Here is an 18,819-nt window from a genome sequence, read left to right on the forward strand (position 1 = left end):
GTTTCAACAGAAAGTTGGCACCTGCCAAACTCAGAACTCAGCTGCCTTTCAAACTTGAACATGCATCAGCATCACCCCAAAGGCTTATAAAACAGATTGCTGAACTCCACTTCTTCCTCTGAATTTCTGAATCATCAGAAGTAGAGTTAGATAATTTATGTTCATATTTTTAACTAGTAATCAGACTATGTTATTACTGCTAACTACACTTGAAAATCGGTGACTTTAGAGACTCCTATTCCAAATTGCTATGCCACAAATTTTACACTAAAAATGTGAAATTCCACATATGAATGGGTGCTTTTTTATAAGTGTTTTTAGTTATCAAAATTGCATAAAATTATCATTTCCAGTTTGTTTTCATATCTTGTTTCATTCAATATGCATTTTTTATTTTAAGGATGAAACACTAGTGCACTGTAGTCTAAATGAGCTAGAAGATGCAGCACTTACTTTTCCAGTCCTTTTCCAAGATGTCATTTATCAGGTAATTTTGAAAAATTTTTTATGATTTTTGGCCTGTTAATAGGTAACATTCTGAACCAAGAAATCTTTTGTAGTTTTTTTGTGTATGTGACATTGTGTTTTTCTGTGGAAGTCCTAATGGATTTCATCAGTATTTTAATGATTTATTAACAAAAGTAGCATCATGCTAGATAGTACATCAAACAACATTAATTTGTTACGCCCAAAATGCTAACTATTCTTACCCAACGATCTCTGCTAGCTTCATAATCTATTTGCCAGCAGGTGGAGGCAGGCGCACTGACATCATAGTTTGCAAAAGGAACTTGCCAGGTTAACACCTGGTGGTTTTTTGTTTGTTTGTTTGTTTGTTTCAAAAATCCAAGTAATATAAAGAAATCTCATTCCTTGTTGGTCATTTTATTTCCTGTAGGTAGTGGGTTGTCTGTAAAATTGCAATTTGGTAGACCTCTTTTATATTAATCATAGAATTCCAGGACACACTTTTAGTTACGACAGTGGTTAAAGAATTTGTATATGAGCATTTCTTCCTCATCTGTGCTGATGGACAGGTTACAATGCAAAATGCAAATATCATTAATATTTCATGTGGATTATGTGTGTTGGCCATAATTTTTACTTAATGTTTATAAGATTTTCTCATAAGATTGAATTAATAATATAAATGGATTGAAAATTGTAAAGTGCCTTTCTGTGTTGGTGGTTGTTATTAGCATTACCTTCATACATAACAGTTGTTGAAAGATTGGGGAAGTGTCAAAAAGTTTCATGTCTGTCAAGAGGAAGCCAACCCAAGAATTAACTTAATAAAGTCAGTATTATGCAGTTGATGAAAGGTGTTGATGGTTGTTTATGTGCTTTTAATAGGCAGTGAGAATATGGCTATAGTTTTCTTGGCAGATGATTGTTGCTATCTCAGAGGAATCATACCATTTCAGATAGAAGTTCAGGGCCACTTAACCTACTTTATCTAGCAACGAGTCATAAGAGGATTTATTTTAGCAGGTTTTGTCAGTTCTAGTTTAACCTAGGTAGGTATTGTAGCTATGGTAATATCTGAATACTGTATTCACCTCCCTTTCATGTAAGCTAATTTTAATCCTGATATATGATCGGGGGATGAGCAAAATATATATAAAAATAAAAGACTAAGATTTTTCTGTTATTTTTTATAACTGGTTATTTGGTTTAAGGCAGATCTTTTTCTCAAGTCATTTTCTACCAGATAGATTGTTCTTGATTAGTGTACTTCTAGGACCAGGAGTCTTAGGGCAAATGTAAAAGGTATAACAGTATCTTAGTTTTCTCTTTTTAAATTGATAGCTGTTCGTGTTAGTTTTTGTTGGCTTTTTGTTTGCAAGATTTCATTTGAAAATTCTGGCTTTAAGTCTTTAAATTTGAAAAGAATAGCTGCTATGTGAAAAATATAGTTAATTAGTGATTTTGAGATGACTTAAGCTTCCTGGTTTGAAATTTATTCTTACAGATTGTTTTGGCTGGTTTATTTAATTTTTGATAGTGAAATAGGAAACATGGAAAGTAGGTAAATTTGATTCCTCCTCTTCATAAGCATTTCTTTTCAGGATGACCATAAATTTCCATTTTTTTTTCTTATTGCTTCTACCATTACTGCTTTAACTCTCCTTTTAAAGTTCTTATTATTTTGTGTAACTCTGGATAGTTACCTTATTTTGAATAAAAGGCTTCTAGCAGTGTATATGACTAATGTTTACAAAAACCATATCTATGTACTGCATCTATCTGTGGAATTCAAAGAACTCTTTTTTTCTTATATATTCTGACTTATACTTTCTGAAACTGAAAAATAAATGATATAGCCTAAACAGGAGCAATGAGCAGGAAGTTTGAATCTTACAGGCTATAGAGATGATTGCATTTTAATATGATTTAGTTTCTCTATCATAGACAGTTTAGTTCCTCTTTAGTAAATTTTTGAGGACATCTGTAGTTAATATCGGGTACATTTCTTTGGATTTCTGGTTTTGGCATAGCCATTCTGTCTGCTTTTAAAAAATAACTGAAGAAATCTTTGGGTTAGGGTTCCCCGAGTTTTCAGACCAGCAAGCTCCCTTTAAACAGGGAATGATGTCTTTTAAACTTTCAGTGGTGTTGTCTCCATCTACTGGCAAAGAAGAAATATACACAAGGGTCTGAGATGATCTAAGAGATTTTGGAGAAACCACATTATTAGGTAAGATGTAACTTACATATTTAACCACTATACTATGATGTGGCCCACTTAAAGGTAGAAACCTGTAAAATACTGTATATACTCTTAATTTAAAAATAATGAGGTGAAATTCACATAACAAAATTAACCATTCTTAAGTGAACTGTTCCATGGCATTTATCTATATATTCTTGAGTATGTCAATTCTGTATCATTTATATATATATTCTGCATATTAACATGGGATCAACTTCTTCATCTGAATCAAAGCCAGATGGTATTCTCTTGGGACTTACTTTGTTTCCTTTTTGTGATAAATTTGTTATGGTTGACCTGTAACTAATTTTGATTTTACATGTTATGTTGCTTTTGTTTCAAAACAATTTTAAGTATAAATTGTCTTACATGTGTTTTAATTTTTATCTGTATCAGGGATTGACAACCTTTTTCTATAAAGGGACAATTGTAAATATTTTAGGTTGTGTGGTCTGTAACTTTTTCTGCCATTGCAGCATGAAATGGCAGCCATGGACAATATCTAAATGAAAAAGCATGGCTGTGTTCCACTCGAACTTTATTTACAAAAATAAGTGACAGACTGAATTTTGTCAGTGGGCCATTGTTTGCTGACCTCTGGTCTAATAATTATAAGAGTATATACAGTAAATTTACAAATTCAAATTCTAAGTGGAAGTAAGCAATGAAATGTTCATCAAAATTCACATATATATAGAAAATTTAAATTTGAGGCACAGTATTCTGGTTGTGGGCTTTTAAAGACTTTTTTTTAGATCGTAGTTTGAGGAAAATTCAAGGTGGCCAGTACTCACATTTAAAGATTGTCTGACTTAATGATACATATTCTTCTTTTGACTGAAAAGTAGGAATAAATTTGATTAATGCAGGTTTTAGAACTTACAAGTAGGTAAATATTCTAAATTAGTACCTTGAACATATTTGAATTCCATTTCTCTAGGGGATTAAAAAAACCTAAAAGATCTATCTCAAATTAAAATTTGATATATGTCACTACTGACACTACATGGAGTAGACAGGTTATAGTTTACATATAGAGAAAAAGTCACCTGAAAGAACTGACTTTTTAAAAGTGAGGGTGTGACACACACAAAGAAATGTGTACAGATTTTTGTTTGAATGGATCTTTCTTTCTTTAAATTGGTATTTTTTTTATGTGCATTGTTTTGTATTAGTTATTGAGAAAGACATTTATTCATAAACCGTACAAATGCAGTTGCTGTCTTGAAAAGCAGGTGCATGGTCACTCACTTCCAGTGCACATGTTTAATCTTATTTAGCTTATATTGGCACATTGTCAGGAAATCCATCTTGTGGTGTTACTCAGTTAAGAGGTCTCCACTGTATTTAGTTTCTGTTCCTGCAGATCCACCAATTCAAGACTCTAGGTCATCTCACTCCCTCTTCCATCCAGAAGATGACTTCTATCCACAAGCAGGACTGAATCAAAAGACATTTTTCAATTAGCTCCTGAGCTGAACTACCTCCTCAATGACCTTCCTCTGTCTCCATCAAGAACTGGAGCTCAGTTTTTTGAAGATGTAATAGAACTACTCAGCCCAAATGTGGCTGATTGAAGACAAAAAGAAGATACCTCATATGTTTCACCACAGTGCAACCAAACGTAACTGTGTTGTCCAACTCCTCACTCTGTAATATGGCAGGGGCATTGATTTTTTTTACTCTGTTCACCAGTAAGACTTTAGCCAGTCAGTGGCTTTCTGAAGATCAGTTAATCAACAAACTTTGGGTCAGCTGTCCAGAAATCAGATTGTGGTAAGCACTCAAGGAGAGATAGGATCCTTGTAGGTAGCTTCTTATAAAGGATGCTTTATTTTATTAGTATAGAGGTTGATTTTATGGGAAAAGTTGGGGGCAAGAGATGGATGGGGAGCCCTATAGTTAGCAATGCTCATCCTCTTCCTCATTAATTATAGTTTGTTTTCTTGGGAATCTTATAGCTTAGGATAATTTTCATATCATAGAACAAGAGAAGTATAGGGTCAGTTACTTCTTCTCCTCTACTGTCTTTTCTAGAAAAGTCAGCTTATCTTTGCTTCACAATGAAAAAAATAAGCCATCATTTAAATTAAGAATTTTGTTGCCTGGGCGCAGTGGAACATGCCTATAATCCCAGCACTTTGGGAGGCCTAGGCAAAAAAATTAGCCGGGCATGGTAGTACACACCTGTAGTTCCAACTACTTGGAAGGCTGAGGTGGGAGGATTGCCAAAACCCAGCAGTCGAGGCTGCAGTGGCCGTGAGTGTGCCACTGCAGTCCAGCCTGGGCGACGGAGTGAGACTCCAACTCAAAAATAAATAAAATAAAATATATTTCATGGGGATTCTTTGTCTAAAATGTGTCATAAAATTAGGAGCATGCTGGGCACATTGGCTCATGCCTATAATCTTAGCACTTAGGAAGACTGGAGTGGGAGGACTGGTTGAGGCCAGGAGTTCAAGACCAGCCTGGGCAACATAGTAAGACCCTGTCTCTACAAAAAATTTAAAAATTAGCCAAGCATGGTGGTACATGCTTGTAGTTGTAGCTATTTGGAAGGCTAAGGTGGGAAGATCCCTCTAGCCTAGGAGTTTGAGGCTGCAGTGACATATGATCATGCCACTGCACTTCAGCCTAGGTGACAGAGCAAGACCTGTCTCTAAAAAAAAGTAATAAAATAAAATTAGAAACAGTTCATTACAAAAAAAAAAATACACTACATGGAAAGTTCTTTAGTAGCTGAAAATCTATAAATTTAGAAGTGACAATTAATTACTTACTAAGCATATTAAATTAGAGGCTTCATTCCCTTTAAAGTTTAGAGTTTGAGTTTGAAGGTAACATTTTTGTTTTACTAAAATGGTCACTGTTTTGCCTTTAAAATGACTAAACTTTATATTAATGTAAACACATAAAAAGTTTATATATGTACATGTACATACACATTTAAATATAAATAGTGGCCAATTTTTACCTGATAAAAATTGTTTCATTGCTAAATTTTATCACCTGTATGAATACATTAATCTTCACTTTATCCCACGTGGACTTTTAAAATAAAATTCCTTTTCAGATTGATTTTTATTTAATAAACTAAGGTTTTGCAGGATTTTTTAGTTTGAGAATTTTTTCCTTTGTTTTTAATGGTTCTGATGTGTTAGTTATAACCTGTTCATCCCAGGTTCATCCACCTACAAATACTACCCCCCTCATCCATCTGACTGATTGAAATTTTGTGAAGCAAAAGATGACTATAATAAAATCATTCAATGGGTCATGAAAGTAGAGCCTACCTGAGCATCCCTCTTTCCATAACGGTTTTGGTTTTGTCTCTATGCTCTGGTACTGATGCTAATAAAATGTTAACTAAGTTAAATAGTTCTAAGTGAAATAGTTTAACTAAGTGAAATCCTTCTTCTAAAAGTATAGATTGTAGGCAGTAGGGTTTTCTCTTTGGAGTGGAGGTTGCCTAGTTTTGTCCTGTAGAATTATACTCATTTGAGCTTTTCTCCTTACGACTGATTAATAAATAAATAAAGAGATAATAATAGCTAACAGCTATTGGCACTTTAAATGTGCTGGACAGTGTTTTAGGTGCTTTATAAACATTTACTTATTTAATTCTCCCAACAACCCTGTGAGGTAGGTACTGTTATTATATCCATTATAGATAAGGAAACTGGTGTACAGAATGTTAAAAAATGGCAGAGCTACTTTGTACACCTGTGATATTAATGGTAAGATTTTTTCAGTTAATTGTGCCATCTCGCTCTTTATATTCCCTCATATTGTTAGTTTTCTACTGCTTTAATTCTTACTGCTAATTAAATAAGAAATAGCACTCATCAATCATCTTTTTATTTAAAGGAAAACAGATGCCATACTCTTAAGTGGGTGAGTCCCCTGAATTTTTCTTTCTTTTTTTTAACCTATTGCTACAATTTAGCAATAAGTTCAAAGGATAGCATGGGGAAAATATCAAGGATGTTTCTTTTTTGGAAGTTTATTTTTAAATTTAAGGTCATATTGTTCTGGGCTTATTTAGGAATATTTTGCCTAAAAAAGGCTCACATGTAAGTCTTTTTGGTCAAATTGTTAAAATAAATTAGATTAATGTTTAATAAATTAATAGAAATTACTCCGTATATAACTTGAAACTGCATAATTAACATTACCATACAATATAATCAATTTATAAGTGAATTACTATTTTAATGACTAAATTTATTAAATCTAGTTCTATTAAGCATAATGGCCTATTCATACTCTCTATATACAGTTAAAGAAGATTCTTTAATACTAAAGACAATCCAAGTTGTCAGGTATTATTCATATCAGGTAGTGTTAATATAGTGGGTTTTTTAAAAAAATTATGTGTTCATTCTCTGTAAAATAGAAATCGTGTTAAGTCAGTCAACAATAGATTATACAAGATTTGTTTCATTATCAGTATTTTGCAGATACCCGTCTAATAGATTTTTATTTTTAAAAGTTTTGCATAGGCCAGGCACAGTGGCCTATAATCCTAACATTTGGGAGGCCAAGGTGGGAGGGTTGCTTGAGTCCTGGAGTTCAAGCCCAGCCTGGGCAACATAGCAAGACCTTGTCTCTACAAAATAGCAATAACAAAAATTAGCCGATTTTGGTGACTTGTGCCTATAGTACCAGCTACTAGGGAAGCTGAGACAGAAGGATTGCTTGAGCTCAGGAGTTTGAGGCTGTGGTGAACTGTGATTGTGTCACTGCACTCCAATTTGGACAGAGTGAGACCCTGACTCGAAAAACCCAAAAACAAAACATAATGAACATTCTTCAAGTAGTAGTCAGTCTTGTATAGTGTTTTAATATAATTGCTTTTGATAGCGTTAGACATTATTTTCAAGCTTCTGATTTTTTTCAAAATGTGGTTTATTGAATGAAGATTAAAAATGATTTGTAGCATAGATAGAATAATTACTATAGATTTGGAAGAAGATATGTATGCCAGACTAAAATAAAACTTTGATCTTTGGGAGTCCACATAGTTTTCAAAAGTTGCAAGTATGAAGACAAAATACTAAGTAGAGAAAAGATATGGATTAAAGAGATGTAGAAAATGAAGTAGGCAGCTTAGGAAAGGAATCTTTATATAAGAATAAAGTTAGGAGAAGAGAAATGTAGCTAATGGCATCTGTGGAATAGTTTTTGAAGCATTTGGAGGCATGCCTATGTGTGCATCTATATGTTTGTGTATCTCTGTGACCTGACAAAATAAGTAATGGTAGTCTCAAGAATTAAACTCACTGTATGACATGTACTTGAAGCATATTCTTTATTTGTTTCTACCGGACAATACTTAGTGGCTCTTGATTTGCATATATTTCTACTCGTGTTTACCTTTAACATAGTCAAATGACTTAAGATACTACTGGCCTTTTATATCTCTGTCTCTGCTTCTGTTTCTGAGATTCTGCCTTTGCATTACATGCAACAACCCCATGTGGCTGTAAACCACAAAGACACTGTTACTTTGTATCTTTCTATATCCCCTCTCCCCTGCCTGCCCTCCCTTACCACTTCTGTTTCTGCCTTTGTCTTTTAATCCTGAAATACCTTCCTGTTCAAGTGACGAATCTGTTCCAAGGTTAGGAACCTATAACAAGTAACGTTATTCTTTCAATTCTCACGATAAGGAAACACTCTAGCAATACACTCCTCCATCTTCAATGCTACCTCTCATCTCCAGTAAACAGACATTTTGAAAGCAATGTCAAATTTTACGATGTGTATTTAAATGTAGCCAAAATAGTAGAATACATAATGAAGTTATAGTTTTGACTTCATCTAGAAGTCACTGTATAAAATATTGGAAGGTGTTATCTTTGAACAGTGTTTTACTTATTATACTTGGAAAATATGGTTTAAATGGAAATATTACTGTGCAGTGAAAGTGTGTTATATTTGGAGGAAACAAATCCCAAATTACAGAAGCCCTGCTTATCTTAGTTTACTACAAGTGGAGTGTCCCTAATCTGAAAATCTGAAATGCTCCAGAATCTGAAACCTTTTGAGCACTGACATGACACTCTAGGAAATGCTCATTGGAGCGTTTAGGATTTTGGGGTTTTGGATAAGGGATACTCAAGCTGTATTTGTAGCAAGTGATAACAGGGATACTGAAAATAAATGAAGCCGGGATAGGTGGCTCAGCCTGTAATCCTGCGCCTTTGGGAGGCCGAGGTGAGTGGATTGCCTGAGCCTGCGGGTTCGAGACCCGCCTGGGCAACTTGGTGAGACCTCATCTCTACAATAAATCAAAAAATTAGCTGGGCGTGGTAGACGCACCTGTAGTTCCAGCTACTTGGAAGGCTGAGGCGGAAGGATCACCAGAGCCCAGCAGGTTGAGGCTGCTGTGGCTGGGAGCAGCCACTGCACTCCAGTCTGGGCGACTACTCCAACTCAAAAAAAAAAAAAAGAAAGAAAGAAAAGAAATGAAAACATTTATACATATGCAGAAATAAAATATTTTTGGTTATTAAATGCATGTAAGTGATGAGCATTGGTAACAGACAAAAGGCTTTGATAGTTCATAATTTGTCACCATTCACCTTGAGATGGAATTTAGAAAAAGAATTGGCAGACTAGATGGGTTTTTTGTTTTTTGTTTTTTTCTGAGTCGGAGTCTCACTCTGTCGCCCAGGCTGGAGTGCAGTGGCACGCCAACGGCCACCACAGTCTCAACCTGCTGGGCTCAGGTAATCCTTCCACCTCAGCCTTCCAAGTAACTGGAACTACAGGTGCACACTACCACACCTGGCTAATTTTTTAGTTATTGTAGAGATGAGGTCTCACCAAGTTCGCCCAGGCTGGTCTTGAACCCATGTGATCAGGCAATCCACTCGCTTCAGCCTCCCAAAGTGCTGAGATTACAGGCTGAGCCACTGAGTCCTGCCAATGGTTCTTCTTAACTATCACAGATCAGTTTTGGAAAACCTCATAGTTAATAAAAATGATTTTCCCCGTAAAATAGTAATATATCTAAAATCTGTCACTATTTGGCTTACCAAACAAGGTGTGTGTGGTATTCAACCAAGTCTACAAACTGTGCCAAATGTTTTAGGATGAAAATGTTAAAATTGATCAGAGGAGCAACTATAGTTAAATTTTTGGGGCTTTATCCTAAATGATGGTGATTGGATACTGAGCATTTGGTTATTTTTATCTGTGAGGAGGAGGGATATATGGCTTACTTTGTTTTTGATTAGAAGACTAATGGGATTTAAAACAAGTAAGCCTTTTTCCAGCCTAGAGATGGGGACAGTGATATTAGCGCAGTAATAATCATTCATAATGTCTTCTATAAGCAGTCAGCTCTTCAGAAAAATCAGTAGGTATGCTTGTGTATTTACATAGGCTTCCTTCATTTTCTCAAATATTGTCTACATTGCCTAACTTTAGACAATTTCATTTCATTTACTGAACAGATTTTTATAAGCTGCCTATCTCTGGCATTGTCTTGTGCCTCTTTTGAGCTTTGGAAATTATAAAGATTGATAAAATGTAGTCTCTATCTCCAAGAATCCTTTACATGCTCTCCCCATTTTGCCCTAAAACATTACCAGAACTAGAATTTTGTCTTGGGGACATTTTTGTGTTCATGTGTATGGATGCCAGAATTGGATTCCACTAAACTTAGATTTGAATTTATTGCCACCAGAGTGCTTTGTTTTGTTTTTTAAAACCTGGATCCAGTGAATTTATGGTATCTGAAGTTTATAGTCAGATACTATTCTTTTTTAAAATTTTGTCACAAGATGAGAACAATTTAGAGGAGTCAGAATTTTTTTGTGAGCCAAGTACAGTGGCTCATGCCTGTAATCCCAGCAGTTTGGGAGGCAGAGGCAAGAGGATTGCCTGAGCCCAGGGGTTTGAGACCAGCCTGGGCAACTTGGCAAGACCTCGTCTCTACAATAAATCAAAAAATTAGCCAGGTGTGGTGGCGTGCATGTGGTTCCAGCTACTTGGAAGACTGAGGTATAAGGATCACCTGAGCCCAGCATGTCGAGGCTGTGGTGGCTGTAAGCATGCCACTGCACTCCAAGCCTAGGCGATAGAGTGAGACTTTGACTTGAAAATAAATAAATAAATAAATATTTGGGGATAAATAATTTAGTGATTGTTCTTGGCTTATGTTTCTGTGCTTTTTGAATATTGGTGTATAAGAGCTACATTAAATGAAGGCAAGAAGACACACAGAAAAAAGAAAATAATGTATTTTTCCTGATACTGACCAGTAGTTTTGAGAATTGGTGTGTTTGTTTTGTTTTAATCTCAAGTAGCCACATAGAAAGAAGAAAATAATGTATCTTTCCTAATACTGACCAGTAGTTTTGAGAATTGGTATGTTTGTTTTGTTTTAATCTCAAGTAGCCTAATAATGCTAATTTAGATGTCATATCTGAATCATTAAATGTAGAACAAGATTGACTTCTGAGTAATTGCATTTATTTAAACTCACCAATCCAGACATTTCTTTCTTGAATATTATTTACCTTAATATAAATAAATAAGGGTATTTTTAGCAGGTGATTGTTGAGAAGAAATTCTGAGTAATTATTGAGGAAGGTCATTGAGACAGGTCAGCTAGAGATCAACACACAGCCTGCCTAATAATTGGATGGATGCTACCTGGCTGGAAGATGGAACATATTGGTGGATCAAAATCTCAGAGGGACACCTTCCATTTTTAGTTTAAATGTTCATTAAAATTATATTTCAGTAAAGTACTGTAATATCATATGCTGCTATTTAACTATTAAAAGTGAAATGATCACCAATATTATATTATTACCCTACCAAAAGATTGTTTTAAGTGATTTCTTAATATGTGAAATATATCTGACTTGAGTGGTACTTAGTTAACATTTCTCTGACTTTAAAACATGAACTTTTGACGGGGTGGGGGAGATGGGATTAACAGTAGCAAATATCTGTCTGGGGATGGGGAAACACCTCTTATCAACAGGGTGCCTGAATGAAAAGTAATTTTACACCTAACCCTTAACTGTACCCCACAAAACCATAATAAAAAATATTGATTATGAAAAAATAAATAAATAAATAAAATAAAACATGATCTTTTACATTATATCCAAAGTTAGAATACAGCATATTTTAAAAATAAGTGGTTTCCATTTCATGTTTATGTGCTGAAGTCTATCTTTGTATTTCTTCAGGTTTATGTGAGATTAAGACCATTCTTCAGGGAATTCCTGGAACGAATGTCTCAGATGTATGAGGTAAACATGTTTAAGCAATTACATATATATTTTTGTTTTATTCAGTATAGTACCCATATTTAGATCATGTATAATGATTACTTCTTTTCCCCTGAATTTATAGATCATTCTTTTTACTGCTTCTAAGAAGGTGTATGCAGACAAGTTACTGAACATACTAGACCCTAAAAAGCAACTGGTCAGGTAAATTTAATTAACAAATAGTGGAAATGTCCGTCACACTGGTCTGTGAAATTATTAATTCTATTTAATCTTAATGGCCATTTTCAGTTGGCCACATATGTGTTGAATGGTGAACATAAATGAATTCTTAAGCCCCAAAACTCTTCAAAAGTTACTAGACATTCTTTAAAGAATACAAAGATCCAGTGTCTTTATTCACTGTGAATCTATATCCTCATTTCTTTTGGGATTGTGGGGGAGATGGGTGTGGGATTGTGGGAATGTTTCTACTGTGTGCATGATGTTTCTCCTCCTTGTGTCTCTGAGATAATGCATGTTACATATTACATTTTTTGTTATATAAAGGAATAAAAGTTAATTTTTAACAGAAAAGATCAAATTAAACTTCTTTGCTTTTTTCAAGAACAAATTTATCTTCCATGGAAAGAAAATGTTACATGAATCTAACTGGAAATTACAATTGACTTAGTCACTTAGGTTGTCCTGATTTGAATTCAGTTCCATGTGTGTGCCCTGAGCCAGCAGATGTAGTGTGTTCTTGGTTAGGTAAGAGTGCCTTAGGTAATTTTAAAACATTTTGAAAATTAGTTCCATTATTTCTGTCAACTGAAGTGAGATATTAAGATTGGTTGAGGCAATCCTGCTGCATCCTTTAAGATGTAGGAATTGGGGCGATCCCTTTGGGTCCTCTCCCACTGTGGGAGCTTTTCGGTCCTCTCAATAAATCCTGCTTAAAAAAAAAAAAGATGTAGGAATTGGCCTGGCACAGTGGCTCATGCCTATAATTTCAGCACTTTGAGAGGCTGAGGCAGGAGGACTGCTTGAAGCCCAGGAGTTCATGACAGACTAAGCAACAAAGTAAGACCTCATCTCTACAGAAAAATAAAAAAATTAGCCTGGTGTGGTGGTGTGTACCTATAGTCCCAGCTTACTTAGGAGGCTGAGGCGGGAGGATTGCTTGAGCCCAGGAGTTTAGGGCTGCAGTGAACCATGATTGTGCCACTGCACTCCAGCCTGGGCAACAGTGAGATCCTGACTCAAAAAAAAAAAAAAAAGATGTAGGAGTTAATCTTTGAGTTTTCTGCCAGTCGCAGTGGCTCACGCCTGTAATCCCAGTACTTTGACGGGTGGAGGTGAGAGGATTGCCTGAGCCCACAAGTTTGAGACCAGCCTGGGCAACTCTGTAAGACTTCATCTCTACAATAAATCAAAAAATTAGCCAGGCATGGTGGCTTGCACCTGTAGTTCCAACTACTTGGAAGGCTGAAGTGGAAGGATTGCGTGAACCAAGCAGGTCGAGGCTGCGGAGGCTGTGAATGTGCCACTGCACTCCAGCCTGGTCGACAGAGTGAAACTCTGACTCAAAAAAAAAAAAAAACTTTTGAGATTGTTACCAAAAGTCGAGAGAGATGATGCAAAAGGCTCATGAAGCCTTTAATAGTAAGGTACTACTTTTTTGAATACTTTTTCCCATATAGTCATAGTGGAAAACACTAAACTTAATTTTCTATTGTTAATAATACCTTTATTATTGAGGTAAAAGGTTTTTCTAATGTCCATACTTTATTTTTTTCCTTCTAAATAGAAGTCATAGCCTTTTTTTAAAATTTAAAGGATAAAAATAAGTAAACTCTAGACAAACAAATGGGAAATGGTATTTTCTATTCACAAATGTATACTGTAATTAATGCTCATTTCACCTAACTTAAAGTATAGGAATGATTTTGCTTCATTCATTCTTAATTAAGATTTCTGTTCAACACTTCCAGTATTCCAGGGAACCGTGGTGAGCAACACAAACCCTTCTCTCTTGGAGCTTTCATTTATAAAAAGGGGAACAAATTACAACCTTGCTACTATAGTGTGTTATAAAATAACATTCTTCTTTAAACTAAATTTATAAAATCTACACATTTGGAAATTTCATTTTGTTTTATCTAGCTGTATTGTGAAAAACTTGAAACAAGAAAAGTTTTTTGAACAGGAAATGGAATTTGTTAGAGCACTAAAGGGAATTATCTGTATTGGTGGCAAGGGTAGACTCTGAGAAATTCCTGTAGTCTGAATCCCATGAATTTCAAATGCAAATTTGTTGACATGGAAGATCTGCTATTAGATGACTGCCACAGATAGTTTTTTCCAAGAACTTCAAATACATGCTATTATCCCTCAGATACCTAACTGGAGGGATTTTAGTATAATTTAATTAAAATAACCATAGTATCCAAGTATATACTCAGTTGTCTCCTGTCTTGGTGAGTTTGCTGCTTACTGGCGAAGAGGCATCAACAGTGACTTGCATTTACCTGATGTATCTGCCTCTCCAGTTTCCTTATATCTTATTTTATAAAAGTAAAATATGGACTCTTATTTAGGCCTAATCAACCAGGACTGCAATGATTTTATCTAGAGTTTTTTGTTTGTTTTGTTTTTTATAAAGTACTATCTTTAAACCTTCCAGAGGCAGATGACCATTTGACTATGATTAAAGTATTCCTTATACTATACTAAGGGGGAAAAACAGTTTATACATTTTGTCTGTTTGTTGTAATCTTCCTCTTTGCCGTCATCACTGGCACTGATATTTTTAAGGTTGAGTTTTTATTTATGTCTGTGTATGTGTAGGTTTTTATGTATTTTTGATAGCACTGTGACAGACTTTGTGGGTAATTTTGTAATTTCATAATTAAAAATATATGTCTGAATAGGCCTTATCTCTAGAAAAATTGTTTAGTGAAGTTAAGACACAAGGAAAACAAATAACTAGTTATTAATATATACAGAATAGAGTATTTCAATGTGAAAAAAATCAGTATCAATAATAATTCAGAAACATTTTGAGTATAAATTGAGATTATATAATTATTCTAGCATATAGCTATCATTGTAAAACCTTTAGTAGTTTTCTAAAGTGAAATAGCAGTTTTTTATTATCTAAAATTGGTAAAACATTAGTTTACTTTTGTAATACTTAAAATTCATCATTTCATTTAGTCCCTATTTTATCATATGTTCATATACACACTTATACTAATTAAAAGTAATAGGGGTATTTAGGAAGAGTTGAAATGATGGAATGTTTTGGCCTTAGCACTTTTTCTAAAAAATTATAAGGAAATTTTAAAAACATTTTTTAAAATGCCAACACAAAAACATTCCTTTTTATATTTTCTATTCTGGCATGTACAGGGATAGGGAGGCTGTGTGGTCTACTGGTTAGAGCAAAGGACTGGGAGCCCAGGAGGATCCTGGGTTCCAATGCAGGGCTAACTGCTGACTTACTGTGTGACCTTGGGCAAGTCACTTGACCTCCTTGTGCCTCAGTCAACCATCTGGAAAATTGGTTAAAAAGCAGGACCTTGCTGACAACCAGATGCTGCATCTGAGCTGAACTTTCCTGGGTAAATAAATTACAAAAACAAGTTAGAGTTTTTATTCTCCCTTTATAATTTAATATAACATTTTGGGATAAACCAAAGTTCTTTAAAGTGTAATAATATTTGGTTATAAGGTTTCAGTAATTGCTAAGGATTTTTATAGTATAATGCTAGCCCAAAGCTTAGGCCCATATTTATATTTGAATTTTCTTCAAGAGAGAAAATAATAAGGCTTAACCTGTAAAGCTTATGGTATATGTTTCAATATATGTTGTAGTTCTTAGAGATTATACTTCTTAGAGAGTTTTTTTTTAGTTGATTTGTTTTTATGCTTATATTTAGGCATCGGCTTTTCCGTGAACATTGTGTTTGTGTACAAGGAAACTATATAAAGGACTTAAATATCCTTGGAAGAGATCTTTCAAAAACTATAATAATTGACAACTCACCACAAGCCTTTGCATATCAGGTAGGAAGAAGGTTGCTAAACAATCTCAGATTGGAAAAACATAATGAAGATACATGCTGCCAAACAGAATATGATGGGAGAAGAACAGAATTTTCACTGATGGAATTTCCTTAGCATGTTATGTTAGAATTAGAAATGTAAGGCCAGGCACGGCGGCTTACACCTATAGTCCCAGCACTTTGGGAGGCTGAGGTGAGAGGATTGCCTGAGGCCACCAGTTCCAGACCAGCCTAGGCAACTTGGCAAGACCTCATCTCTACAATAAATCAAAAAATTAACTGGGTGTGGTGGTGCATGCTTGTAGCTCCAGCTACTTGGAAGGCTGAGATGGAAGGATTGCCTGAGCCCAGCAGGTCAAGGCTGCGGTGGTCATGAGCAGGCCACTGCACTCCAGCCTGGGCAACAGTGTAAGATTCCAACTCAAAAAAATTTTTTTTTTTTTTTAGAAATGCAAGAGTGGTATATTCCTTTCTTTTAAATGAAATGCAGCAACCATGAAGAAAAATCTTGAGTTATAAATCGAAATAAGAAGGAACTATAAGATATATCAGTCGCATTCTTGACAGTTGTTAAATCAGTAATTTAATTATAAACTGATTGTGAATTATAATTAGCTTAACCACGTTCTTGTGGTCTGTTTATTTAGCATTCTGGAATATTTTCTTAGAAAATTTTGTTGGCTGGGCACAGTGGCTCAAGCCTATAATCTCAGCACTTTGGGTGGCCGAAGTGAGAGGATTGCCTGAGCCCACGGGTTCGAGACCAGCCTGGGCAACATGGTGAGCCGTCGTCTCTACAATAAATTTTTTTTAAAAATTAGCTGGGCATGGTGGTGCTTGCCTGTAGTTCCAGCTACTTGGAAGGCTGAGGCAGAAAGATCACCTGACTCCAGCAGGTTGAGGCTGCAGTGGCCATGAGCAGCGAGCCACTGCACTCCAGCCTGGGCGACAGAGTAAGACTCCAACTCAAAACAAATAAAATAAAATTATGCTGATATATTTGTTAATATGTTTTTGAAATATAACTACAACTAAGGATGAGTCATCTTTTCAACATATATTTTCCATTATAAATAAGTCCATATGATACGAATTTTGAGATTTGCTTCATAATAAATCAGTGCCGAATAGGGATATTGGAAAGTGGATTGGGGTGTAGGTGAAACAAGATTGGTTCTTAACTTCTGTGTTTCAGAATACTCATAATAAAAAGAAAAAAACTGTATATAATACTGAAATGCATTCACTTTAGATCATACCTTTATTTACTTGTATGTAAAAATCTGTTTTTTGGTCAGGCGTGGTAGCTCATGCCTGTAATGCTAGCACTTTGGGAGGCTGAGGTGAGAGGATTGCCTGAGCTCACAGGTTCAAGACCAGCCTGGGCAACTTGGTGAGATCTCATCTCTACAATAAAATTTTTTTTTTAAATTAGCTGGGTGCGATGGTGCATGCCTGTAGTTCCAGCTACATGGAAGACTGAGGCAGAAGGATCACCTGAGCCCAGCAGGTTGAGGCTGTGGTGGCCGTGAGCATGCCACTGCATTCCAGTCTGGGTGACAGAGTGAGACTCCAACTCAAAATAAATAAATAAATAAAACTAAACAAGAAAGTTCCATTAAAATAAGTTTTGTGACCATTGCCTTGCTAGACTCTGGTGTGGCCACATACTCTGAGCTATGGCTGTTGTCATGCTAACTGGCTTTGGCCCCCTCCCCAACCTTGGGGAGGTGAACCTCTCCCTCTCTCTCTCTCTCTCTCTCACATTCTCTAATTACTTTTAAATAAACTATATTTTCTAATCTGAAAAACCAAGTTTAACAAGGATATCATTACATATTGAAAGCATTCCTTTATTCATTCAAGAAAGTTACTGCCAATCTAAACAGAGAAGAATATCAGAAAGCATATACCTGTTTTTTTTTTGAGTTGGGAGTCTTACTCTGTCACCCAGACTGGAGTGCAGTGACCGCTCCCGGCCACCGCAGCCTTGACCTGCTGGGCTCCAGCGATCCTTCCACCTCAGCCTTCCAAGTAGCCGGAACTACAGGTATGCGCTACCACGCCCGGCTGATTTTTTGATTTATTGTAGAGATGAGGTCTCACTGCCCAGGCGGGTCTTGAACCTGCAGGCTCAGGCAATCTATTCACCTCAGCCTCCCAAGGCGTGGGATTACAGGCTGAGCCACCGAACCTGGCTATTTAGTTTTACATACACTGAGAAGATATGGCTCTGAAAAACCATTAGCCTTTCATTTTTTCCTTAACAATCTGTCTATTGCACTATTGAGTTGTCAGAGAAAACTAGGTACTCCTTTTCAAAAGACCATTTAAATCATTGTTTCCTTAAATGTTTTTGTTTCTTTTTTAAGCTTTTCCAACCTTGGCAGAATGTAAGTAAAAAGAGAATTTAATTACTTATTTATCGTTTTAGCTTTCTAATGGAATCCCTATAGAAAGTTGGTTTATGGATAAAAATGACAATGAACTCCTAAAATTGATTCCATTTCTGGAGAAGCTTGTAGAACTGGTAAGTATATCTATAATTTATGATTTTGTATTGTGTTTTTGTTAGCTCAGCTATATTGAAGTAAATCTCTTTTTTAATTGCTTTATGTATACTGACTTTTAAAGTTAATTGTGACCCAGGTGTGGTCATGTGTGGCTGGTAGTCCCAGCTACTCAAGAATTTGGGGCCTGCCTGAGCAACATACTGAAACTCATCTGTTTTAAGAAAAGTAATCTAGCCGGGCTCGGTGGCTCAACCTGTAATCCCGCGCCTTTGGGAGGCTGAGGTGAG

At 35.5% G+C, this 18,819-nt stretch overlaps 1 protein-coding gene across 4 annotated transcripts in view; it reads left to right on the forward strand.

Moving 5' to 3' along the window:
* CTDSPL2 (CTD small phosphatase like 2) overlaps positions 1-18,819 on the forward strand; it is an 80,285-nt gene that overhangs the window by 56,621 nt on the left and 4,845 nt on the right. For all 4 annotated transcript variants that reach the window (XM_008069626.2, XM_021718384.1, XM_021718383.1 and 1 more), the window contains exons 8-12: positions 401-487; positions 11,929-11,991; positions 12,095-12,174; positions 15,894-16,020; positions 18,454-18,549. In XM_008069626.2, the coding sequence (XP_008067817.1) occupies positions 401-487; positions 11,929-11,991; positions 12,095-12,174; positions 15,894-16,020; positions 18,454-18,549 (453 nt within the window). The remainder of the gene's footprint in view (positions 1-400; positions 488-11,928; positions 11,992-12,094; positions 12,175-15,893; positions 16,021-18,453; positions 18,550-18,819) is intronic.

Source organism: Carlito syrichta, unplaced genomic scaffold (assembly GCF_000164805.1).
Source record: "Carlito syrichta isolate Samal-C Ts95f unplaced genomic scaffold, Tarsius_syrichta-2.0.1 Scaffold312149, whole genome shotgun sequence".
NCBI lineage: Eukaryota > Metazoa > Chordata > Mammalia > Primates > Tarsiidae > Carlito > Carlito syrichta.